This window comes from Archocentrus centrarchus, chromosome 21 (assembly GCF_007364275.1).
Source record: "Archocentrus centrarchus isolate MPI-CPG fArcCen1 chromosome 21, fArcCen1, whole genome shotgun sequence".
Classification (NCBI taxonomy): domain Eukaryota; kingdom Metazoa; phylum Chordata; class Actinopteri; order Cichliformes; family Cichlidae; genus Archocentrus; species Archocentrus centrarchus.
In genome coordinates this window covers 16,840,285-16,866,918 of record NC_044366.1, presented here as the reverse complement: position 1 = coordinate 16,866,918, position 26,634 = coordinate 16,840,285, and the positions used below count along the sequence as shown (strand labels likewise).

The 26,634-nt window shown below is 39.0% G+C and overlaps 1 protein-coding gene across 3 annotated transcripts in view; it reads left to right on the top strand.

Moving 5' to 3' along the window:
• Positions 1-721: 721 nt before the first annotated feature.
• baz2bb (bromodomain adjacent to zinc finger domain, 2Bb) overlaps positions 722-26,634 on the top strand; it is a 51,216-nt gene continuing 25,303 nt past the window's right edge. For 2 of the 3 annotated variants that reach the window (XM_030758497.1, XM_030758499.1), the window contains exons 1-2: positions 722-917; positions 25,862-26,017. In XM_030758497.1, coding sequence (XP_030614357.1) covers positions 25,864-26,017 — 154 coding nt within the window. In that variant the 5' untranslated portion in view covers positions 722-917; positions 25,862-25,863. Of the gene's footprint in view, positions 918-9,618; positions 9,662-25,861; positions 26,018-26,634 lie in introns of all 3 variants that reach the window. The other variant, XM_030758498.1, reaches the window with a different exon arrangement.

Below are 26,634 nucleotides of genomic sequence, written 5' to 3'. Positions count from 1 at the left end.
TGGTTACAATCTATCATTTTGCTTTTGACTGTGATGATAAAATGTAACATTTTGTTTCCTGTTGCCAGTCCTGTGATGTGGTCAGAAAATAACAAGAAACAGAGGCAGACTGAGGTACTGGATATTCTCTGTAAGCCCTAGAGATGGTTGTGTGGGAAAATCCCAGTAGATCAGCAGTTTCTCAAATATTCAGTCCTGCTTGTCTGGCAACAACAACCATGATGCGCGCTTTAAACTTCAGCAGGACGTCTTGATCATGTCGACATGTCTTCATGCACTGAGAGGCAGATTTGGCCAAATGCAGCACTTTACTGAATGAAAATATTATTTTTCTATGTATGTTAGTACAGCGATCATCAAACCAATAATACACCGAAATTTACTGCAGTTGATCTTTACGAGTTCAGACTTTTGGAAATTTCAAAGGAAAGAGTTTTGCAAGATGCATAGGTAGTAATAACTGGCACTAACACAATACCAGTCCCTCTACTTTACTTTTTGACGCTTATTTATTTACTCCTTGCTATCATTTGTGTCCTTGCTAATACCGACGCTCAAGATACATGATACATGATATCTTAATCACTTAGTTTGCTTGTTGCATGATGTTTAGAAGCGTGTGTTCGCCATGCTGCCATCTTGGAGGCTACGGTGCCACACAAGTTTGCACGGTAGCCTCCAATAACCGCAGCTGACGTCACTTCGCTCGAGTTGCTTGGAGAGTGAAACGGAGGAGGAGAGGCTCTTCAATCTGCGATCAGAGAGCAACACGTTCGGCCGCAACCGAGCGGACTCAATTACTGGCCACTTTCATCTCCTTTCAACAGCCCGTAAACTGACTGCATAGAAACCGGGACGTAAATGAACACCTTTTCCTTATCGCTTCTTTTTCTAAAGGAATACAAGACGATAATAAGGTGAGTTTGCGACCTCCGCTCGTTAGGTTCACGCAGGTCATACGTTATTTATCTCAGATTTCATTCTCTCACTCGCCGGGGCTGGCTAAGCTAACTTCACCAGCAGCATCCTTAAACCCCATACACTTGCCACGGTGAAGCAGTATCCGCTCGGTGAGTTTAACACTGCGATAAAATAAATAAATTAATAATAATAATTTTAAAAAAAAGTTGATGTCAAAAGTGTGTACAGCGGTTGTGGATGCTGCTGCGCTAAAGTTTGTTCAGAATATGTGTGGTCATGTTTATAAGAACTTGTATATAAGAAGACTTCAGCGAGCCGTTAACGGTAACAGTGATGCTCACTCCTGTCAGTACCCGGCTGCGTGGCTCTCAGCGGGTCCACTTTGCGGATCCTCCGTGGGTCCACGAACGTTACTGAAAAGTTAGCTGTTCGGTTTTTAGCTCGCGGTACGCTTTCTTGTAGACGTGTGTCATGTTTAAAAGTAGTGTCTGCCTGGCTGCTTGTATGATATTTGTTGTGGCTTTAATCCTGTGACCTGTCATGAAATTATCCAACAGCTGGATAGAAAACAAGTGAGTCTCCGTAATCTTTTACTAATAATATATGATTCTGTGTTAGCGTGAAAGACGGGCTGCCCGCTGTTCTCTCCTCCTCCTCTGTCTTCTCTTTTTGTTGCTTCCTCTGCTAACGCTGCAGCTGTGGTCTGAGCTGAAGTTTACCCTTTGAGATTATGACAGTACCCTCCATTTTTGTGCCAGCTTTCATATAAAGCACAAGACATTCGCCATGTTGTGCTATTAAAATAGCCCCCTCTATTTAAACGGTGTTTATCTGTTACAGTAGTGAAAATAAACTCATCCGGCTTTGATGTTAGGGAGATTTTTGTTAGTTATTATGTGTCACACATTTGGATAAGCCATGAAAATACACTTTTTTTTTTTCTTTTTTTTTTAACCTTGAAGGATGTAATCATCAGGGTGCCACAAGCACAAACTTGGCCTAACTTCCACCGCAGAAATCAGGACAGTTTAACATTGCCCTCATTTGTTTCCTGCAGTACACTTTTTTTTTTTTTTATTGGATGCTGCACCTACTTAGCTTGCTGTTAAATTGGAGAAACCCTTTTTTTGCTTACTTGTGAGTAAACACAAATGTAGCCTGAAAAACCTACACATCAGTCAGAGCAGAAATTTAGGAAAACATGAACAACTGTTGCAGATCTTTTTATTATTTTTTTTTCTACTTCTTCTTCTTGTATTGGGTCCTTTCAAACTTTATCATGAGAATATTAATCCCACTGCCTTTTTTTTTTCTGTAAAAACTCAATGTAATCTATAGAGTTTATTTTGTGAGTTTCTCAGTTTTTGCATCTTTTGCTGCACGTTGGCGCTGATTTGCCTTTACAGATGCAGTTGATAGTAGTAAACAAGGATGTGACCTTCTCGTTCAGTCACAGTGAAATGGCAGCGCACATTGGTTCTGCTAAAGTTCATCATTTAAATGGCTTCAGTAGCCAAGGCAGCGAGATAAATCAGATCATAGCCTTGATGTGTTATGCATGCATCCAGTAACTGCCAGTGAATCAAAACACAGGTAGAAGGTCACTCATTTGCCTCATATTTATTCAGTGCACATGCCCTTGAAAAGATCAGCACACAGAGCACTGTTGTTAAGCTCCTACTATGAGCCTTTAACACTGAGAAAACAATAGCGTAAATGGGCTGGTTCTTCTATAGCGCTTTTCTACTCCACGTGCTTTATACATCATGTCTCACTCACCCATTAACACACACATTCATACAAGTGCCTTCTAACATTAGCACCAGTGAATGCATCGAGAGCACATCTGGGTTCTATATCTTGCCTATAGACTGGAGCATCCAGGGATCGAACTGCCAACCTTCTGATTAGTAGATGACCATCTCTACTTCGTGAACCACAGCGACCCCAGAGCCAGAACTTGGCTACAAAGACTATAGGGCTTTGCTGTCTGGGCTCCAAAGGCAAATGTAGCTCCTAATTTTCAACTCAGTCATTCACTTAATTACAAGCTATCTCATAGAACTGTTTAGCACACTTAAATTGCCATTAGCAATATACATTAAACATTTGTGGAAGACACAAAGTGAGTTTTTGTATAATTTATTTCTTTTCCTAGACTACCAGACTATATAAGGTGTAAAAAAAAAAAAAAGGTTTTATCTTCCCTATCTCTTTCAGTGGCCTTTTAAAAGCCAGTGGAGAGAAGAAAAAAAAACAGCTCTTATAATAATTGTGTTTCACCCATTTTCACCCTGTCTCTCCTATTCTTGCCCTTTCCACAAGTTTGCACTCATTAATCAAAGATGCTGGACTCCAGCTGAGGGCTGAGGTGCAGGTTCATCAATTTGGCAGGCAGCACTTTGTAAGGAACAGTGCAGAGGCTCTTAACACACAAGCATAAATAAATCTGTGGTCTTTATATGCAAGCCCCGAAGGTTAATGCTGCATAATTCAATGTACCCTCTTTGTCTGCTGTGATTGATGTTTTCAAGCATGTAAGGCTTGACAGGAGTCCCTTTTTGTAGGTCAGTGTTGACACTTTATGATTGGGTGAGCTCGAGGGGAGCGGCACAGGGGAGGTGGATTATTAGGAATATGTCGGGGAGATTACTCTTTTTCACTCATCTTCCTGGTCTATTTTTTTTTTTTTCTCTGCCTGGAGATGCTTGTCGCAGTGCTTAATTTGAACCACTGATGCTTCTGCATTTGATGTCTGCCTTCTGTGTTAATTGGCTGATGGCTGTTTAGTATTTATTTACGCCCTTTGTGGCAAAAAAAAAAAAAAAATTAGGTCAGCTGAAAATGAATGAATCGTCTCCATATTAGTATTTCTTGGTCAGATAGATGCGGTATTACAAATGAATACAGACCTTTAGACCAGATGATGGTGTGAACTGTTCCACTCTCATGCAAAGACTGTGCATCAGCAGCCCCCTTTTTATTGATCCTTATGCATTTAAAATCTAGTCACTGCTGCCACAAACACTTTCCATTTTAGCTGCAGCAGTCACATTTTTAAGAAGAGGAGTAAAAAAAGAAAAATATATGTATACATACTAGTGTGTATATATACCAGTATATATTCTTTATCATTGTCTGTTCTCATTACAAACTGGTGAAAAGAAATGCATTCCTGTAAATGTTTGGTTTAGCAGAGGCCAAAGTGAAAGGCTTGAAAAACCTAACTTACTTAATTTTGCTTTCTTCAAAAGACACTGAAGGAAACTAAGTTGACTGGACACTTTATCAGGTATATCTTGTTGGTACCAGTTTGTAACTCCTTTTTCCTTCAGAACTCCATTAATTCTTTGTGGCACTGATTCAAGAAGTTGCTTAGTGATTTTTGGTCCATATTTAGAACTGAATTTCTCATCCCACCTCATCCCAAAGCTCTGTTGGATTGAGATCTGGTGACTTGTGAGGCCATTTGAGTATAGTAAAGCCACTGTCATGTTCAAGAAAGCTGTCTGAAATGATTTGAGTTTTGTGGCATGGTGCATTATCCTGCTGGAAGCAGCCAGATGAGTACACTGTGGTCCTAAAGGGATAGACATGGTCAGCAACAATATTTAGGTAGGCTGTGATGTTTAAATGATTCTCAGTTGGTACTAAAGGGCCCAAAGTGCCCCACACCATTACACCACCACTAAACTGAACCATTGATACAAGGATACAGGATGGATCCATGCTTCATGTTCGTGCCAGATTTGGACCTTAGCATCTGAATGTCACAGCAGAAATCAAGGCTCATCAGACCAGGCAACATTTATCCAATTTTCTATTGTACAATCTTGGAAAGCCCATATGAACTGTAGCCTCAGTTTCCTGATCTTAGCTGACAGGAGTGGCACCCAGTGTGGTCTTCTGCTGCTGTAGCCAATCTGCTTCAAGGTTAGACGTGTTGTGCATTCAGAGATGCTCTGAATGGTTATTTAGTTACTGTTGCCTTCCTATCAGCGCAGAGCAGTCAGTCCATTCACCTTTGACCTCTGACATCAACAAGGCGTTTTGTTCCAAAGAACTGCTGCTTACTGGGTATTTTCTCTTTTTTGGTCCATTCTCTGTAAACCCTAGCGATGGTTGTGTGGGAAAATCCCAGCAGATCAGCAGTTTCTCAAATACTCAGATCATCCCATGTGACATAAACAACCATACCACATTCAGAGTCACTTAAATCAGCTTTCTTGCCCATTCTGGTGCTTGGTTTTAACTTCAGCAGCAGGTCATCTTGACCATGTCTACATATATAGGTTCACTGAGTTACTGTCGTGAGATTGGCTAATTTAAATATTAGTGTTAACGAGCAGTTGAATAAGTATTTTATCTAAGTTTTTTTAATTTTTTTAACAAATAATTGAGTAATATCATCAGCTACCTCTCAAGTAATACTTTTACCCTGCGGATGAACTCCAACTCCACCATCCTGGACTTAAGTTACTAACACAGCAGGTTCAGTAAGCTTGGCATAGCATTACATAAGCCAGTTCTTGATGGATTGCAGGATCAGGTTGGAGCTGCCCTCCAGTTTGGCACGGCCCTCTAGAGCAGAACAAGAACCTCCGTCCCAGCTGCACTCTAAGAAGGTGGATTGAACTTACAAAGTGAATTATCTGCGTACAAACTGATCACAGATGGTGGCATTCTGAGGTGAATAAAATAAATAAATTGCCAAATATACTTGTGCGACCACTAATACTTCAGGGTGGACAAAGTGAAGGGAAACACTGAATGAGTTACAGCAGACTTGCATAACACAATCTAAAGTAATTTCACCAAAAAAAAAAAAAAAATTAAACACACAGGTTGGTTTAAGTTTTGCACTTAACAGCACACAATATATGTGCTTAACGATGAAGGTACAGTATTAGAGGGTGTACAAACATTTGTTTAGGGGAGAGCTGTGATGCTTAAAAAACATCTGTACTGACCGAGTAACGACACAAACAGAAGCATAACCAACTGAAGCACAACATATGGAGACCATTTGAAGAGCAAGTCCTGTTTCCACTATAATTCATAAAAGCGGGCACAGCAGGCATGAGGCCAGCGAGTAACTGGTGCGCGCATGCTGCAGAGAGCTGCTCCTTTAACACTGGGGGGAAAAAAAAAACATGTCTTCTCTTTCGTTTTGTTTTTTACAGAAGTGGGCACGGTCATTTTAAACAGACACAGTTTCTAAAGTGTTCAGGATTCTTTAAAATAAACTACCAGTATACAGAAAATGAGTTGGATCAGTATTTATTTTGCTACTACTACTGCAGCATGTTGATGTTTACTTACCCGTTTTACAACAAAAAGGTCTGTGAAATACCTGAAGTTTAACAGCGCTGTCCTGGGTCTGAAACACAAAGACACAAAGCAGACCCAAAACGAGCATCTTGTTTTGTCTGCCAGTCACACAGCACTGTGCAGAACATGCACGGCAAGTGTAACCACTAAAAAGAAACTCATCCACTCCATGAATAATCCACAAAAGCTGCGAATTCGGTGTAGAGTAAGGTAAATTCTCATGTACACATTCACTTCATGAACCAACATGTTCTGTTTTAGCTGCTCTATTTGAATGTTGCAAATGGCAACTTAAGGTTATCAACATTTATAGGCGAAAATAGTGACAAGGAAATGTGTGCTAGGGCTAAAGGGATGCAGGCTCTCTCGTAGCGAAATCTTCATGCTGACCTCACTTTGAAGCTTCAAATCACGTTGCATAAGAGCAGTTAAGGAGTCTCTTGTTACAGAAGCTGTGTGTGTTATTTCTGCGACTTAGTAAGCAGCTCTTTGTAGGAAAGCCAGTGTCATTATCTCTTTTTCTTTTTTTTTTCCTTCTTAAATGATATGGAGCTAGATCAGTGAACAGCTGAATAGCCCGAGAAGCCTCAGGCTCGGACTAGTTCAAAGAGTTCCTGCAAAAGCTCTTTATTTGAAACAATAGGCTGACCTTTTTATTCTTGACATTGAATTTGTATTCAAGTTATCGCCAGTCCACTGATATTCACACCACTCAATGACGCAGCTGGTAAGGTGACAGATATGTGCTGTACATGATGTACAGTCAAGTGCAGATGATGAGTGAGCTGCTGAATACGGTTCATTTTTAATGGTGACACCTAAAATGGGAGGGTAAGATTATCTGTAAATCTGAATGTGGCAGATGAAAGTGTTAATTTAATTCACTCCAGAGCACTTTACTTCTAAGCCTTTTTCATGTTTTAATAAATGTTTAACAGTTTCATGTTAGATCCATATTACCTGTAACAGCTGATCTTCAAAAACAGCACAGCTGCATACTCAATAAGAACGGTCTCCAGTAAGAGTCCCCTCAGATATAAAGGAGTAAACAAAGTGTCAGCTTTAAGAAAATATCCTGCATTTTTAATAAGATTAGCCATTAAGATTCAAGGTACAGTATACAAAAAAGCAGCACAAACAAATAGAATACACAACCTACAAGTCGGCAAATTTAGACATCTTGCTAAATGGGATGTAACCAAGACTGAATCTGTGGTGCATATATCTGTGCCATGGTGTTACGGCACCATCGTCTTGTTTCAGAGAAAAAGCTTATGTATAAATATAGGCTGTGAAACATGCTAATTAGCCACATACTCATATTGCCTATGCTAATTAGCCACGTGGAGCTGTGGTTAAAACACGTCTTCTGATGCTTCAGGTAAAAAGTGGGCCTGCTTCAGAAAGCAGGTTTAACAAACCGATAACTCTGCTTTGATTAACTTTAAAAAACAAAACAAAAAAAAAAAAACAAGTTTTCTATTACTGAGCAGATGATTAATCTACTGTATGGTTAACTTAGGATGAGTGTGTGCATGGGTAATGAAAAATAGTGGAACTCCAGTACCAGAATTCACAATGGCAGCAGGTAATCCAATTGTGACTGAAATGTGTGCCAGTTTGGACTATAACATTCATTTAACTCCCTCCAAAAACAAAACAAGGGTGGGATTAAATTTTCAACTTCACCCTGTCATTTTTTCCTATCTATTTTAGAGTGTCAGATATATTTCTTCATCTGGAACCTCTTTACTTGTGGACCCATGATTATAAAATCTGGTCAAGTAATATTGATTTAAGTGATTTGCAACTTAAAAAAGTGTTGATCAATCTGATAACTTTTTTTGACATCTGCTTTACGTTTAAAGCGTTGCATAGCAGGATTTAATCACTATATTTCAAAGTGTGTGATTAGTATAACATTACATGCTGCCAGGGTACATTCAAGATATCTCCAGTGTATATTCATAAATTTACTTTTAAATTACATTTAGCTCAGTTTTAGTCAGTTTAGGTTTCTTCAGCACATGCATGCTTACTCATCCTGAACAACCTTTCACAGAGTTGTGCAGTTCTTCCTAAAACCTCTGGAATGCTTTCCTTTGTATCCAGTCATGTTACCGACCTGTTGCCATTTAACTGTTCCAATTTTGTTGCCGCTGAAACAACTGCTAGCATGAAATTTGAGATGACCATATATTTTACTAAAAAAACAAGACTGTATATTAAACAACTGTTGGTGAATGATATCCCAGTGTGAGGCCTCAAGCTGAGCACTTTGACTGCTGTACTCCCCAGTGAGTTGGTGAGTGGGTGCTGGAGGCTGCAAGCAATCACCTGGTGAAACTGGTTGCAAGCTGGAAACTAAGACATTTGCCTTCAAAGTAAAAGTTGCACCCTTTGAAATGTGTTGGTTGCAGTAGTAAGGCACAGGTTTTACTTTGAAGGTGAACATTCTATGTTTCTGATTTGTATCGCACTTCTTCAAATTTACTGCCACTCAGCAAGAAGTTGGTAAATATTTGCAGACAAGTTGGCAAATTGCAAACTTCCATGCAACTGATTTCACCTTGCAGCAGCCAGCAACCTCCAGCAACCACTTGCCAAGCAGTCAGGGAATTCCCTAGCAACCAGAGATTGCCAGGGCATCACCAACCCCTGCTATATCATACTCCTGCTAAATGATGATACTAATATTAGACCCCACAGTGATTTATTGAATTATTTTATGATTTTCTGTGGCATTATTAATGCTTAGGCTTGGCTTAAATGGTTACTGCAGGAGTTAGAGATGGAAGACTCACTGATTTTAAGAGCAACAAGGTCTTCATTTCCTGTACATTCCAAATAAAATGAACCTAGATGGTGATGGATGAATTGGATACATGTGCTGACTAGTTAGAAATGTTTGCAGTTCCTAACATATGTGTTTTATAACATCTTTAGACTGAGAGAGCAGCTTTGTGTCGATTTCTGAACAGAAATATCAGAGGAGTTAGACTTAAGCTCAGCATTTCAGTGCTTTTTCAGAGAAATTCTAGTGTACTTAAATTTATGACACTGATTTGGTCTAATACATTCCTTCTTACAATTATTGACTCATTGTAAAAGCCAAATGTTGGCTCCAAAGCCACTCTTGTTACACAGTAGACCATAATCCAATATCATAAGTGTTTTTGTCATGTCCCATTGCCCTCTGTTGTCTCTTGGAGTAGAAGTTTGATTTTCTACTGATGCTAAAATTTCCCCAGGGGTCCATATTATCATTTTTATTACATTTTCATGTGGCTGCCAGATAGGAAGAATGCTGAATGGGTAAGTCAATAAAATCAAGCAATAAATGACTGTTGTTGTCTTGTATTTCAGGCCGAGAGTGGTGATGTCACACCAGTGAGCAAAGTCTCATACAGTAAGTGTTTTGTTGCATCAGCTGCCTATTGTCCACGTCTGCTGTTAGGCTCTTTGAAGTGCTTCTTATTTCTTTTCTTTTTATAATTTTTTGAAATAGAAAAAAAAAACAGGCTTTGCTTTGTAAAACTGGAATGTTTTACTGATGAATGGACATGCTGCACTACATGGATCACCTCATTTTCAAGCATCATTTAGGGATGGGATTAGAATTTTTCCAATTAGGTTGAAGTATAACAAAGTCCTCCTTTTATGAAATTAGTCTGTACTGCATTATGCCTTGCTCTCATTTTTTGTGTATCTAATTAATTCCTATCTGTCTTTTGAGTTAAAGTGTTAAGGCTTTAGAGCATATTTAAATCTCTTGGGGGAAACAAAGAAAACTTTTTTGACTATGGGGTATATTTAAATTACTGTAGGCCAAATAGGAGTAATTGGTGTTGTTGGAGCTATAGTTTGCCTTTATTTTAAATTTTAATTTGGCATTCAAATATAGTGGTTTTAAACTGATTTTTCTTAGCTCCTCTAAAAATTGAAATTCCTTCCTGTATAGTGAGCTGGCAAGTATCCTAGTCACTTAGCACTAGTGAGAGCTACAGTCAGAATTTTTTTTTCTTTGAATGCAGTAGCTAATGGTAATTTTAAGTGTTATTGCAAACTTGCAGGTACTTTGGTTTTTCTACGTTGTGCATTGACGTTTCATAAGGCCATATTTTAAAACAGTTGATATGTAACATTTGCAGTTCGCAGTCAATAGTTTGAGAGCTTAAAAATTGAAGCAGGCAATCTTTAAAATAAAATGTGATACACTATATGGACAAAGGTATTGGGGCACACCTCGTAATATTTGAATCCAAGTGTTTTCAGTCCCATCGCCACAGTTGTATAAAATCAAGCACTTAGCCGTGCAGTCTGCCTTTGCAGATATTTGTGAAAGAATGGGTTGTTCTGAAGAGCTCAGACAATGGGTGTGGTAATATAATGAGATGCCACCATTGGTTTCCACCTGGTAGTATGATTACCGGGTCTGGCAAATGCTAGGAGAACATTACTTGAATGACTGCATTGTGCCAGCTGTGAAGTTTGGAGGAGAAAAAAATAATATTATGGGGGTTTTTCTGGTGTTGGCCTGGGCCAGTGATCGCAAACCTTAATACTTCAGCTTACCAAGATACTGTATCTTGGACAATTCTATGGTACCGACATTGTGGGAACAGTTTGGGGAAGGCCATTTTCTGTTACAGTATGGCTGTGCCCCAGTGCACAAAGCAAAGTCCATAAAGGCTGGGATGATTTATCGGATCTAGTTCAGTGATCGATGCAACTTGTTCCTGAAAAATGTGCGGTTACATGTACAGTGGTGTGAATCCTGTTTTGTCCCCAATTATAGCAGGAAGCTATGAACCAAAAATCATATCTCTAAACGCATCTCTTGGCTCAGCCTACAGTCAGGTATTTGGACAGTGACATATTTCCTGTAATTTTTCTAATGCATATTAACACAGTAAGTGGATTATTAACTGATTGAAGTTGTGAAAGTCTACAATTAATGTCTGTCTTCATGAAAATAAATGCAATACTTTGATGGAAAACATCTTAAGAAATGCTTGCCCAGTACTGGAAAAAGACTTGAGGGATGAAACCATGGATTAACTTCTTTCAAATCATGGGAAAAGTAAAGTATGGAGAAGGAAAAGGAGGGCTCATGATCCAAAGGCTTACCACATAGCCTGTCAAAAATTGGTGGCGATAATGTAATAGCATAGGCATGTATAGCTCCCAGTTAAACTGGGACGTTGCTGTTTATTGATGGTGTTACGCATGGAAGCAGCATATAGAGATGTACTACCGCCTCAGATTTAGTCAAATACTGCAAACTGATAGAATAATCCATCACAGTATCATCACAGTATCACAGTTTGCACTAGCAAGTGGTCGTTTTTTTTTTTTTTTTTTTTTTTTTTTGGTCTTCCCATAGATTTTTTTTTTTTTTTTTTTTTTTTTTTGCATTTTTGGCCACAGCAGCTTTTATCAGCAGAGGAGGGAGACAGGAAATGGGGGGGGGGGTACAGGGGAAGACACGCAGGCAAATTGGCGACAGGCCGGGACTCGAACCCGCACCACCCGCACCGCAACGCGGTATATGTATGTGGTCCCCGGCTTCACCACTAAGCCACCTGGGCTTAGTGGAAATGGAAAGACTAAACCTCCTCAATTAAAACTGAAAGTGTAGACTACAAATGTAGTCTACACTTTCAGTTGATTGCTTACTTTCAAATCAGAGGGTGTACAGAGGGAAAATTAAATCACTGTTCAAATATTTATAGACTACTTCTTTGAATATTTATCAGTGAAAATATCTATATATTGAAAAAGTCAACATACCACACAGTCATGAAATTCATGACATGCACACAGTCACCCTGTTGATATAGAGGAAATGACTCAGATTCTTTGAGGCTGACCCTGGAAAGACACGGGTCACTGAGGCAGACAAGCTGAACTGAAATGGCAATAGCAAAATGAGCTTCACCACAGGAATCCAATCTTCATCTAAAGATGATCTCTCTCCCTTTCATCCGTGTATATGGTAGAAGCCCTCAAGGATTTATTGTAACACTTACTTATAAACTTCAGTGTACCTAAAAGGCCCAGCAGTAAATTTCTTGTATTGTTGCCAAGCAAAATGGTTGCTATATATTATGAAGTTGGGCTGTGTCAAAAATGGTGAGATGTGTTTTACAGTAGATCACATTATTTCTTCTATTTATTTGCTCTTTGTCATACTGAGATTTAAGCTACAGCAGATCAGGTCTGATCAGTATGATTAATTTGTGGGTTGTGAGAAGTGAGTTCAGGCTTCAGTTTGTGACTTTGCAGGAAACCAAGCAGAAGTTTGCTGTCCCTTTTGTAATTTGATGTGGTAGCAAAAAAACAGACCATGCTCTGTCTCTTCTTCACTTGTTTCTCCTAAGAAGGAGTGCTAATAAAGTGCTTACCATTCCTGAATTGCGTAAATACCACTTAGCAGAATGAGAGGCTTGTCGGCATCCTCCGGGGCCTGCACAGAGACTATCTGTGGTGTCAGCGCTCAGGAAGGTTTAGAGGGGACATCAAGGTGAATGCTGAGTTGTAGAATGGTAGGAAATCATTGAAATTCTAACTCCGAGGCTGCAAATGGCTTGGTGGCAGATGGAGTCTTTGTCAGGGAAGAAAAATGGCAGTTAGGGAGCATCAACACCATTTTCCCTATCAGCTCTGCTGGCGGCGGTGACCTTCTGTCACTCACAGAGATCCCCTAGCACTTGATCAGTTATCACTCTTCTAAGCTAGTGGGAAGGGATTTAAATGTCATATTTAAAGGAGGATTGCATGTGAAATCATTAAGCAGGGTGTATGTGCATAATGAAGGAAATTGTAGGCAGTGAAGAAGCAAGCATTTGCACCCTTGACAAATTCTAAATGGACTGCATTTTAGAGCTGTCCTGTATGCAGCCTGTTGGTTTTTGGTAACCAAAGCTTTGACAGCAGAATGAAGTCATTGACATCTGACAAATCAAATATGTAACTTAAAGCTCATGAAAGGATTGTAATTTCAGCTTTATTTTTGTGTAAAATGCTAAAAAAAATAAGTAAATAAGCAGATAAATTTGTTGTTTCTGTCTTACTCATTGCCTGGACTGGGTCTGGATGCTGCAGTTCATTGAACAGTGCAGTAAGAGGTGTGCCTCACCGACTGAGCAGAGGGAGAGAAAGATTTCTGGTTGTGAAGCAGTAGATTTTTTTTTTTTTTTAAGTTGCTCAAGTGCTTTGTGAAATTGCTGAATCAGAACAAGTTGCTAAGATAGCAAAAATAAGGTTAAAAGAAGTCTAATGATCACTGTGCTGACTATGAGGGATATCAGGCCTCCAAGCTTAAAATTATACAGTACCAGTCAAAGGTTTGGACACACTCACAAGTGTGTCCAAACTGGTACTGTATGTATATATCCACATTTTTAAAAAGAAGATCCAAATCCCCAAAATTGAAAACCTAATACCTATTTAGCAAATGAATACCCGACAATTTGTGTACAGCTCTATTGCATTTATATAAATGTGGGGGAAAATAGAATACCGAATAAAACCAGTGTATAGAATTACTGAAAATGTTTTGACAGTTAATGGGAAATGATTACTCAGGGGGTATGAGTGGCATCAATTTTGCTGTTGGTTTTCATTAACATTATGTGACACAAAATAATTTGCTAAGGTGGAAGGGTTTTTAATGATTAGAATGTTTATGCAAAATATATTAATGTGGTAATGGCTCCTCTCATTATTTGGATAACACACATGCACAGAATAAAACTGTGATGCATGCGTATTGTTCTTGACTGTAAACAAACTGGGAATCAAATATCAGAGGAACCTGGGGAAAAATGAGGAAAATGAGCAAACGATGCAAAAAAGCAAATGACATTGAGACACTAGTTTAATATGTATGGATTTCAGCTTGATGGTTGATTTCATTAGCAGATCTCATTGTTATGCATTGACTGTCCTACTGCAGTAAAATGAATATCATATTCATGTAGGCTGAATATCCAGGAGGAAATATTTGGATAAGTGGCATACTTGAGGGGAAAAAAAGCGACAAAGGGGATATGTCTCACTTGGCAATTATATATTAAAATAAAATTCATACATCAAACTGACCTTTCTTCAAGAGTTCTGATTTCTTACACTTAAAATATAATGTCAAATGCTGAGGAAATCTGTCCAGGTTGCATTAATTTAGGCAAATAAAAGAGTTCACTACTGCAAATGCACATTAAAATGATTTAGTTTTAATTGTACTCGAACCATACTTACAGCTTTGTATGATGTTTACAGTGAGGTCAGAAGTAAGGTTTCTTGCTGACATTTGTTTTGGGGTCTTTTTTTTTTTTGGTGTAGACCCTACATGTGCATGAAAGCTGTTACAGTGGAAAGGATCACTAACCACCAACCCTCCTGCAGCACCTATGTGTAGTCATATTGCTATTTTCGCTTTGCCTCCTTTCCCTGTAGGAGTGCAGTTTTATCTAAAGATTTTCAGATCTTGTCTTCTCTTCACGTCCACAGTTCTTCTTAAGTGACAGCGGAAAGCGCAGATATCTTTTTATATCTTTCTCCTGCTTTGTAGGTGTCAGTTAGCTTCATTATGCTTCTACACCAGTGACAGTTGTGGCCAGAGGCATTATGTTTTCACGTTGTCTGATCATCCACATCCGATTCTCAGAAACACGATATCTCAGGAGTGCCGGGGGTGGGGGTGGGGGTATTTCTTCATATTTGGCACGAACCATCACTTGCATTCCAGAAAGAACTGATTAGATTTTGGTGGTCAAAGTTGAGGGTCACTGTGACTGCACCAAAGATCTTTTCTGCCACAGCTCAAGCCTTTATTCTATTAATAATTGGGCAAAATATTGTTGTAATTAGTGTATAAAGTGATGAAGTCATGATAAAAGATCAAAGGTCATACAGTCATATTGTAATATTCTGCAAAAACTCTGCAAAAGATTTTTCAGTGCCGTAACTTGTGATTTGGTTAGATATGAATCTTTGGTGCCCACCTATTGCATTCCTTCAAAGCTTGTAGTAAAATAATTATTTAAGTCTGGACAGACATGAGAAACTGGAACTTTACTGACAAACAACCACAGGGTATAATTCTAGTTTTGTGTGTACTGCTTGTCACTATTGACTTAAAACAGAAGCATGTAAGAAACAGACATGGTACTCAAAGTATCGCGAATCAAAAATCAATGGGACAAATCGGAGCTGTCCTTACCATAAAGAGCTAGAAATCCACATGGGAAAAGCCAGTCATGTTGTTGTTCTGACACGTGCACATAGTAGAGGTTTTTGACAGTTTTTGCAGTGTGCTATTCTTGTGTCCACCATTCACAAGAATAGCTACTGCTCCCTAGTGTATTGGTCAGATTTTACTGAAACTTTCACCATCACCTGATGGGGCTTCATTCAAACTGTGGCCAAGGTCACATTTGCTCTTAATCATTTGGACAAGTACTCTGTCTGCTATTCTCAATACATTTGTTTTGAATAAAAACAGCAATGGTCCTGAAGCAAAAACATGTTAAAGCACACGTTCTGATTATATACCCCATCATATTTGTTAGTTATAGAAGTCGAGCACTATCTGCATGACTGTGGTTGTTGGCACTGTGACTTTGGTATGGTAATATTTCAGAGCATTAAATGTCCACCTATTAGTATGGACACGGTCGTTAAGTACCACAGTCGCTGCTGGTGTTACATGACAGTCTGAAACAGTGCAAGCAGGTGATGGAAATATTCACTTAGCTGCAGAGAAGAAGCTCTCTCTGTGAAGATGGCTCTGAGGCAGACAGGAAATTAGTTATTTTTTGCTGCACATTCATCAAAATAAAAATAGTCTGAGTATCCCAAGTGACTCTCCCATATCTATTGAAGCCACAGCTGCATGTACCGTGAGCTTAGTATTAACTCTCCAATGAATTTCTGGTGTTTTGAACGCTATTAAAATAAGCCCTATTTTTTTCCTCTGTCCTCATCTCGCACCTATTATCTTGTTTCATTTCACTATAAATACCATATTTAAAAAAAAAATATATAATGCCCATTTTAATTTCATAACCTGTCCTTGTTACTTTTCCTAAAATGACGATGTTAAAACCCAGTCACATCCTGGTGCCAAGAACAAAGAACTCTGAATGGCAAAAACTGTTTGATATTTTCCTTCACCACTTCTCTGATAACCTTTGCTTTAATGGCTTCCAGCAGTGGAATGTCAACAGGGACTGTGTGTTCAGTTTGTTGCTCTTGAGCAGCGCCTGCACAGATAGCAGTGTTTTATTTTGACAGTGACGTGCAGAATTGGCAGAGCATTAGGGAATAAAGTGCATGTTGGTATATCTGCAGAATGTACCTTGGAGTGTAGATCACAGTATTATTTTTGCCTAAATTAATCAATCTAACAAAGAATTGGGCTCAACACAAATGTCAGTATTCATATAATTTGTTAATCTGTTGTGATTCAAAATTATAGCCTTTATACATAATGAAAAAGTTGACTTTGTCACAGAAGTAAGTAATTACAATTTCTCTGGATTCATTTTATTCTACATTTGGAGAAAACAACATTGGCACTCCATTCTCAGTGGGCTTTAATTCAACTATAAGTGTTTATTTACTCATTTTGTTTATTCCTGGCAATAAGTCAATTATTATTATTAATAATAATAATCATATTATTATTATGCTGGTGGACTTAGCTGCAATAGAAGTATATTTAGTCTATCCCAAAGCAAAATATAAACATGTTCATTGGAGAAATTCAAGTTGCAATTTATCAGCCTGAGAGTCTTTAGCCATATGAGTTCATATTATGTCATTTAAAAGTAGATGCTTTTGGTTTATTGTTTTTAGAACCTGTCCCAGTCTTAAGTTAACCTAGCTGTTAGTGGGTTTTAATAGTCCTTTGTGCTTTTGCTTTGCATTGTACAAAGCAAAAGCACAAGTGTGGTCAAGCACGTTCTGCAATAAGTGACAACACAAATTGTGCATAACTGTTTTTAGATTTGTCTTTTTAGAAAAGATGACCTCACCAGGCACTGAGAGCTATGTTATGTGAGGCAAGTCTTCAAGCAGAATCTCTTAATCCTGCAGTAACCTGTAACCACAGTGTGCATTTTGTTTGGAAACACTCCCACCATGGGTGCAGGTTTCTCTTGAGCACTAGTGGACCATATGAAGCAAGAGTCTGAGGGTTCTTCCTGCCAAACTTTGAATGCAGAAAATTAAGATCCTTGCATTCAGTTTTTTTTTGTTGTTTTTTTTTTTTTTTTTTATGTGTTCTCCTTTCTGCATCACTTTATGGGAAACATGTTTTTATTTACTGGAAGAAAAACAATGGGGAAGAAATGGGGCAGTAAGTAACAGCTCAGCATTATACTGTAAGAAGTGAGCGAGGCACTCTGGAATTCTGTATCACTTTCAAATAATTATTCTCAAATTTCCTCAGTTCAAATTATCGCTGCTGAGTCAACACATGTGCAAGCATGATTTACTCCTCTGTCCCCTTTTGTGTTTGCCTCACAGCCAGACATGAGCATCAGAGTGTAGCAGTTTGACATTTCTGTTCAATATCAGGCTGCTTTTGTGTCTCTGGTTTGAGGAAGCGGTTGTGTTTGCATTAATATTTATTTTAATTTAAAAAACAATTCATCCATCCATCCATCCATCTGTCTGTTTGTCCATCCGTCCGTCCTTCCTATCTATTGGGGACAGGGCAGTGCCAGTAGTCTAAATAAAGATGCCCAGATCTTCCCCTCCCCAGCCAACTCCTTCAGCTCTTCCTGGGGAACAGTGAGGCATTCCAAGGCCAGCATGTTCTGGGTTTGCTCTGGGGCCTCCTGGTAGGGTATGCCTAAAACACCTCACCTAGCAGGCACCCAGGGGGCATCCAAGTCAGATGCTTGAACCACTTCAACTAGCTCCCTTCGATGTAGAGTAACAGCTCTACTCTGAGCCCCTCCTGAATGACTGAGCTCCTCACTCTAGCTATAAAGCTGAGCCCAGACACCCTTCAGAGGAAGCTCATTTCGGCTGCTTGTATCCACAATCTCGCTCTTACAGCTATTAACCCAAGTTCATGACCATAGGTAAGGGTATGAATATTAGCTCAACAGTTTGGCTTTCACACTCAGCTCCCTCTACATAACAGACCGGTACAGTGTCTGCACTACTACAGACATTGCTGGCTTTAGGACCAAATTTTTTAAATCCCTGGACTTTATTACCTCAGATGTGTTTAAGCAAGATTAGTGCTCGAAAAATAGTGGCTCACAATTTAACTTGGTTTTAGATGGAATTTCTGAGGGGAAAAAAAAATTGTGACTAAGAGTAAAATAAAGTTAATGCCAACCTTTAGTCGATATTCTTTAAAAAAGAGAAGCCTGGCTTTAGAAAAGTTACCACTGTGAACCTCTAAGCTCAGCTCAGCTACACACAACATACTTACATATAGTAGAAATCATCACTGATTACTTGTTGATGCCATTGAGACGTAATACTCTTAAGAGAAGCCAACAACTGACTGTTCAGTATTTGCTAAACTGAATGGAGAAACAGTTACTGTTGTTAGGGTTATTCTTGTGTTTCTATCTTTCAAATTGAATCTGATGAATGTGTGAAAGCTGGGAGAAGAGTGTACTGCCATAAATGCCATCTTAATAATGCTCTCTCTGACCTGGCAACATTGATGGCTCTTAGCTTGCAATCCTGTGTTTCTCTGCATCAGAGTGGCTGGTGTAGAGATGTCTTCGCATATCCATTAGAGGGCTGATGCAAAAGCTAAGCTACTGAAATTTGTGTTTCCATTTTACAGCCTGAAATTTCATTTTTTGCAGTGCCGCATTCTAAGGTTAAAAATCCCTGGTCACTTTTTCTATATTTGTGACCTTCATATAGGGCATTCAGTGTGTGCACAGATGTTGGTTTGAATGTAACCAGAATCATCTGCTTCAATAAAACAGTGGACATATGGACACTGTGTCACTAATGCCTTGAAAGGCACACTCAGGATGTGTTTTTATTGCTTCATTTGGCGCACCACAGTCCCACCTCCCATTACGGTTGCCATGTGATTTATGTTGTGCTCTTTGGAGAGTGAGAGAGGGAGACGGGGGCTGGGAGTAAAAATACTGTGATAGCTTTGTGTACCTTGATCTTGACTGCCTTCTATTTCATCTGGGACATTGGCAGCGAGGAGCAGTGGGTTAAATACTCTCTTAGGCCTCATATTTTCACATATATAAATGCTGTTGATGATTTAGAAAATCTGGTTGTTGCCTTTGAAGTGTCGAGCCTTAAAGACTCTCAAAACCTTGGCCTTTTTATTCTTTCCTCATGACAGCCAGAATCACATTAGACTACACCCTACCAATTTCCACATTGTCAACAAACAGATACTTGATTTATTAGGTCTTACCAAACATATACAGACAGATTTTGCAAGTTCTTTCTTATAATCCACTCAGTGATCTCCTCTTTTTTTTTTTATTAACTAAACAAATGAACAATAGTTATAATAGAATAAGAGCCTTCTGTTCAGTGAGATGAAAAAAAAAAGGTGTCCTTTACTCTGGAGCAGTTATTTTAGCAATGCAGAATGACAGATGAGCTTTGTAGCAACAATGTGCTCATGTTTAATTTTTACTGTTTCTTGTTTACCATTTCCTGATTTATATTCTAGTTTTTTGTTTTGTTTTGTTTTTTTGCCCTGTTTACACACATTGCACACCTTTCCTGAAATTAAACTGATGTACTGAGCTGCTGAATTTCTGTCAGACTTCTTTGTCAGTCTAAAGTAAAGTGAAGTTGCATAGTAAAAATGAAATGCTGATTATTTCGCCTAATTGAGCAAGCCCCGACTGAGTGACGTTACCAGACTATATACATTTTTTTCTGTTTCTACAATATTCCTGGTCCACTATATCTACTGAAAGGTGGTGGTTTTTCTTCTCATTTTGTTCACTCCATTGCTGCTTTCTGCAAAGTATGCAAAAGCAAATGCTAAATATCCCCAATTTTTACATAATAGAAGGAAATGGACATCATTTTTTTTTGTTGTATACTCACAGTATTATATCATCAGTTTATCATAAACTAAAACTCATTATGATGGTGCCATCAGCAAAATATAGCATAAAATGAAGAACAAAATAATAGCGTACATGGGATTATTTGTAATAAGGGTTGGCTTGCCTTTAAAAAATAAATGCATATGCTCGGAAGGTTAAGGATAATTAGGCAATGAATAGGTATACTGTATCTTTAATTTTTACTGTTGCCCTCATTAAATGTAAATTAATGTTAAAAAATATACTACTTTAACATTGAATTCACAATGGGGAAAAATAAGTAATTGGATCCCATTCCTCCTGTACCAGCCAACAACAACAGATTAATAGCATCTGAGGTGCATGAAATTATTTGTTCTTTTCTCTCTCTCTCTCTCTCTCTCTCTTAACCCCCCCCCCCCCGTCTTCTCTGTATGCATCTAATTAAAAACTGCAGGCACAGCTAGACAGTTTATTGCCAGTGCTTGCTGTTGATGGGGCAGCAGAAGGCAGGAGCTCAGGGAATGTGTTTTTGATGGATGTCAGACTGTGTAGAACATGTGGGACTCCTGTTTCCAGGCTCCGCGTCCCAGCCCTAGATCACTCCTCATGATAATGATCCACATGCACAGTGTGAAGGACAAATGTATCATTGGAATCGTTTGTCTTGCTAAGGCCTCATAACATTCATCAGAGTCAATTTGCCACCTTGACTATGAATGTTTTCAGCGTAGCATTCTATACTTGTTTAAAGTAGTCGAGATTAAAATAAATTACCTTTTTTTTTTTTTTATGCAAAGGGTTTCTTTGGATCAAGGGTTTCTGATAATAACATTGCCTACGCTTTGCTTTTTGCACGCATTTCTCAAGAGCAAAAGTGGATTATTACCCTGTTAGTAGGAGCTCAGATGGATCTCTGTGCTGACCACACAGACTTTATGTTCTTCACAGGAGGTCAAAACATATGAATACACTCATCCACAAAAAATTTCAACTGAGCAGGAAAATTAAGGCATTAGATGGTGGTTGGATATGTTTTTGTAACACTAGGGCAGCAGTGGATCATGTTTAGTGGCAAATGTTGTAGTATCCCAGAGTCTGTTTATCATAATCAGCACTGCTCTGTCACTGCCCATCTCCCTGCCAGTCAGTTTTGTCAGTTTTTCTGTAGTCTGATTATTTACCTAAACCCGCTGGCTTTGTGTGAGCTTTTTCATTCTTGATGGCAACCAGTTTTGACTCATCGTGATGAACACAACATCTGGAGAGCACATGGGCTTTTTTGGTCTCTCACCGTGGCCATAAAGAAAGGGGCCATCGCTGAGCAGAAGAGCAAACCTGAGATGAATGGTAAACTTGCCGTTAATGCAGATTATCAGTTTATGTAGCAGTTCCATGTTTTTTGTTTTATTTACTCACCACACAGCCTACTGTCGTGACAGCATGCTTAACATACCTCAACATCATGAATGAAAAGGATAGTGATTTAGCTGCTGCATAGATAAGATATTTTGAATTAGGCATCACAGTAATTTAGTTCATTAAAATCATCACCTAATTCTGGTATACTGCTGTATGTCCAGTGAAAGACTACAGCCAAAAGAATGGCATCACATACATAATATTTTTATTGCTTCACACCCATTACAAGCCAAAAACTGCCCACAGATGAACTGTCTTGTATGCATAATGTAACTCAGCTGTAACTTTGTAGACAAAATAGTCAGTCACAGTTGATTTAATTCTATTAATTTCCATTAAAAAGGCTTCTGTGGAAGGCAAGAAATATTATTAGGCAGTAGATATATTTCTGTACCGTATCACCATCAGACCAAGCAGGCAATATTTTGCCTTGAAAATACTCGTCTGCCTTGCTGGATGAGTAATGTACTACAGACAGTGAAATATGTGCACCTGATGCAGGTTAGCCTGAAGTTTCCTTCTTAGTTTGTGGTATTGGTCACACACAACACTTCATCACTCTCCAGGCAGAGTGGGAGTCAAGGCAGGGAACCATAACTTGTATTTAGAGGACATGGGCAGAATGAAGAAGTGACTGAAACTAATAGGAGTATGGACTTTCAGCTGATCTGTGGGTGTGCCACTTGTTATGTACCAAGCTACAGTGACCAATTACATTCCACCATAAAGACCTGCACAGCATCTACACATCACAGACTTGGGGGCAAAAGAAAATCTTCACATAACTGGGTTTTTTTTCAGCTAGTTTGTCAGTTGACAGAAGGGAGTGACAAGTAGGAAGTGAATGGCCTCACAGAGGTCGAAAATGTATTGCGCTTATGCAAAGGATGACATGTTAACACCCGAGGAGATGGATTTAATATTGTGATCTATGATGCTAATTAGAATGGCATCAGAAATGCATGGCAATTTTAGTCAGAAGTTGGCACATTTTGTTTTCTTTTACATACTTATGCCACGTTCTTCATAGGTGGAGAACAAGTAGAGGAGCTTTGTCTTATCTCTGGGTAAATGGTGTAAAGGTTCTTTTGTTACCTCTTTACTCTCTCAAGCGTGCCTTCCATTAGCTGAAAAAGACACTGTCTGTGCAGTTAGATTACTGCTGATCCATGCTGTTGACTGTTAGTGATTTGTTGCAGCCATCTGTTATCGTGTAAAAATAACATGTAAACAAAGAAGAGTACATAAATGGAGCAATTAAGTGACCACATAGTTAATTGATTAATGAAAAAATCTGCAGGTCATTGTTTAGATCCCAACAGAGGGAAAAAAAAAAGCAAAAATAAAGCTAAGCACCTACTTTACATAGTTAATGTGTGCACAAAACCTGAGCCGCATTACGGGAATCATTACATATGAATGTGACTGGAATTCATTTTTTCTGTATTTTCTTCCTTTCAACTATTATTTTTGTTTCTGTGTTTCTGTTTTGTATGTATGCCACCTCTCCCACTTTCACCACATGAGTTTTAATGGTATGTTATGAAGCACTCAGAATATTGTACTTGCTGCTATATTGAGAGAAAAGTCGGGTTAATTATTCACTATGAAAATTCCTAGTAACAAATTATATCGCAGCATGGTGCAGTAACATGAAGAAATGTATCTAAAAGTCTAGTGTGCAGTATTTATAGTGACAGTTACCATTAGTCTTTATGATGCTGAATTTACATTTTATGTAACCAAGAGATTCAAAGCTAATTGATGCACATGTTTGTTTTCATTAGCATACTGAACAAAATAGAATGGGAAAGTATAATGTAGCAAGGTCAAAATAATTGTTTTCCATAATTATAAAGCATTATAAAAATGGAAGGGCCCTTTGTTCTGCACAAACTCACAGTCACCCATTGCAGCGAATGCTGTCCTTTCCATTGAAGCATAGCTGCAGCTTTCTTGTCATTTATCTCTCATCAGTGCTGTTCTTGGTGACGGATGATACTTGATATTCAGAGGGCTGCTTTGTCTCATCAGATTAATCAGATGCGCCTGAAAACCACCAGGGAGATCTAGAAATTGTTGGTGTAATGTAAAAGACCGTAACAAAGGCAGGCTGTAAAACACAATCTGCAAGTATGTATTGAAAGGATTTTAATGGAAAATCCAGAGTAATGCTCTTTGTGAATCTCTGGTGTCATTTGGATGATGGGGAAAAATAACAAGAGTCTATGGCTCATCAGAGAGATTATTCTTATTACTCATTTATTCATCTGTATGGACACGACGTAAAGGTTATAGAAGGAAATGTGAAAATGGTTTTCCTAAGAGGCTCATAATTGAATTTTTTGTCGTGATCACAGCTTATATGGCAGCAGTTAAAGAGCTGTGAAGACCTTTTCGGTGTGAATGAGTTGCCACCAGCATTGTCCTTACTATATCTGCATGCAAGTTTTGACTGTGTGATATGGCAGTATTCAGGTAGCAGAATGCAAAATCACAAATAAAAATGGTATTGATGCAATGAACTACACTATATTCCCAAAAGTATTCAGTCACCCATCCAAATCATTGAATTCGGGTGTTCCAATCACTTCCATGGCCACAGGTGTAAAAAAATCAAGTACCTATGCATGCAAACTGCTTCTACAAACATTTGTGAAAGAATGTGTCGCTCTCAGGAGCTCAGTGAATTCCAGCGTGGTACCGTGATAGGATCCCATCTGTGCAACAAGTCCACTTGTGAAATTTCCTCACTACTAAATATTCCACAGTCAACTGTTAGTGGTATTATAACAAAGTGGAAGCAATTGGGAATGACAGCAACTCAGCCATGAAGTGATAGGCCATGTAAAATGACAGAGCAGGATCAGCGGATGCTGAGGCGCATAGTACGCAGAGGTCATCAACTTTCTGTAGAGTCAGTCACTACAGACCTCCAAACTTCATGTGGTCTTCAGATTAGCTCAAGAACAGTGCATAGAGAGCTTCATGGAATGGGTTTCCATGGCCGAGCAGCTCCATCCATGCTTTACATCACTAAGTGCAATGGAAGCGTCGGATGCAGTGGTGTAAATCACGCCGCCACTGGACTCTAGAGCAGGAATGTTCTCTGAAGCAACAAATCCTGCTTCTCCATCTGGCAATCCAATGGACGAGTACTTGTCTGACTACATTGTGCCAAGTGTAAAGTTTGGTGGAAGGAGGATTATGATGTGGGGTTGTTTTTCAGGAGTTGGGCTCGGCCCAGCTGTTCTGTGGGAACAGTTTGGGGATGACCCCTTCTTGTTCCAACATGACTTTGCACCACCAACAAAGCAAGGACCATAAAGACATGGATGAGTGAGTTTGGTGTGGAAGAACTTGACTGGCCTGCACAGAGTCCTGACCCCAACCCAAGAGAACACCTTTGGGATGAATTAGATTGGAGACTGTGAGCCAGGCCTTCTCGGCCAACATCAGTGTCTGACCTCACAAATGTGCTTCTGGAAGAATTTCCCATAAACACCCCTACACCTTGCGGAAAGCCCAGAAGAGCTGAAGCTGTTATAGCTGCAAAGGATGGGCCAGCATCAACTATACAGCCAAATAATTTTGGCTGTATAGTGTTTGTTCCATTTTAATGTATTGCATGAGACAAATCTTTCAACATGTATAGTAATCATTTTCTAAGGTTCTAATAACAGTGCACCTGTGTCCAAGGATCTTTGTTTATAATTTATCAACTGTTTACTCAAAAGATTGTGAAAATACCACTTGCTTTTGAATCTTTGTCAATAATGTCATTAATTATCATGTCAGTGAAAATATTGGCCTAATCATGCCATCACACTCCTAAGAATCGATGAAAATGCCAGCCTTATTTGTAGTAATAGTGGCCAATGTATTATCTTTACAAAGGCCATCAAAGGGAGCATTGTTTTGAATCGCTTACTAGTTAAGGTGATTTGGTAATTCTGTGTGTGTGTGTGTGTGTGTGTGTGTGTGTGTGTGTGTGTGTGTGTGTGTGTGTGTGTGTGTGTGTGTGTGTGTGTGTGTGTGTGTCAGTCAGTGGGATGTGGGCCTTGAGTGGCGGTTTTTTCTCCCCTTTGTTCTTCTTTTGTGTCTCATGTTGAATGAATTGTGTTTGACAGATATGGAGTCTGGAAAGCCGCTGGCCTCACCAGCACCGCTCTCCCTTCACGTGGCCTCATCGTCAGCCAGCTCCTCCCCTGCTCCACCCCGGATACTCCACACCAAGTCAAGTGCGGCCCCTAGTCCTAAAGTCAGCTCCTCTGTGACCATTTGTGGTATGTGTGTGTGTGTGTATACATATTCAGCTTTAGTGGTTTAAGAAAAGTATTGCATTAATTGTTAACGAATTACAGACATTTTTATGCAGTCCCCTGTTTTCAGAGGCTCAAAATTAATTAAACAATCAACAAACAGTTTCACGAACTGATGAGGCCTGTTTCGGTATTATTCCATGACAAATTAAGAAGAGAAAACATCTGGATTTGATTCCAATTGCTGAACTTGCATTTGGTAGCTGTCCACTGAAACTCTCAATATAATGTCCAAAGAGATGTTAGTGCAAGTGAAGGAGGTCTGAAAAATCAAACTAAACCTATTGGAGAGAGCCAAAAGTTTAGAAGTGATTAAATTGGCAAAGAAGGACTACACTAACCAGCTTAGCAACACCAAAAGGCCTGAAAACCCTTTCACAGCATCTAGCCAAGTTAAAAACACTCTTGCGGAGGTAGTTGTATAATTGTGCAAGTGTAAAACCAAGACATGCTTTAATGAATGGAAATGGAGAGGGTTTACAACAAGGTGTAAACTGTTTGTTACATTAAAGAACTTCTGTTTTAGAAACATCTAAAACAGCTAAAAAAAAAAAATGTTATGGCCTCCAGTGCAACCAGGT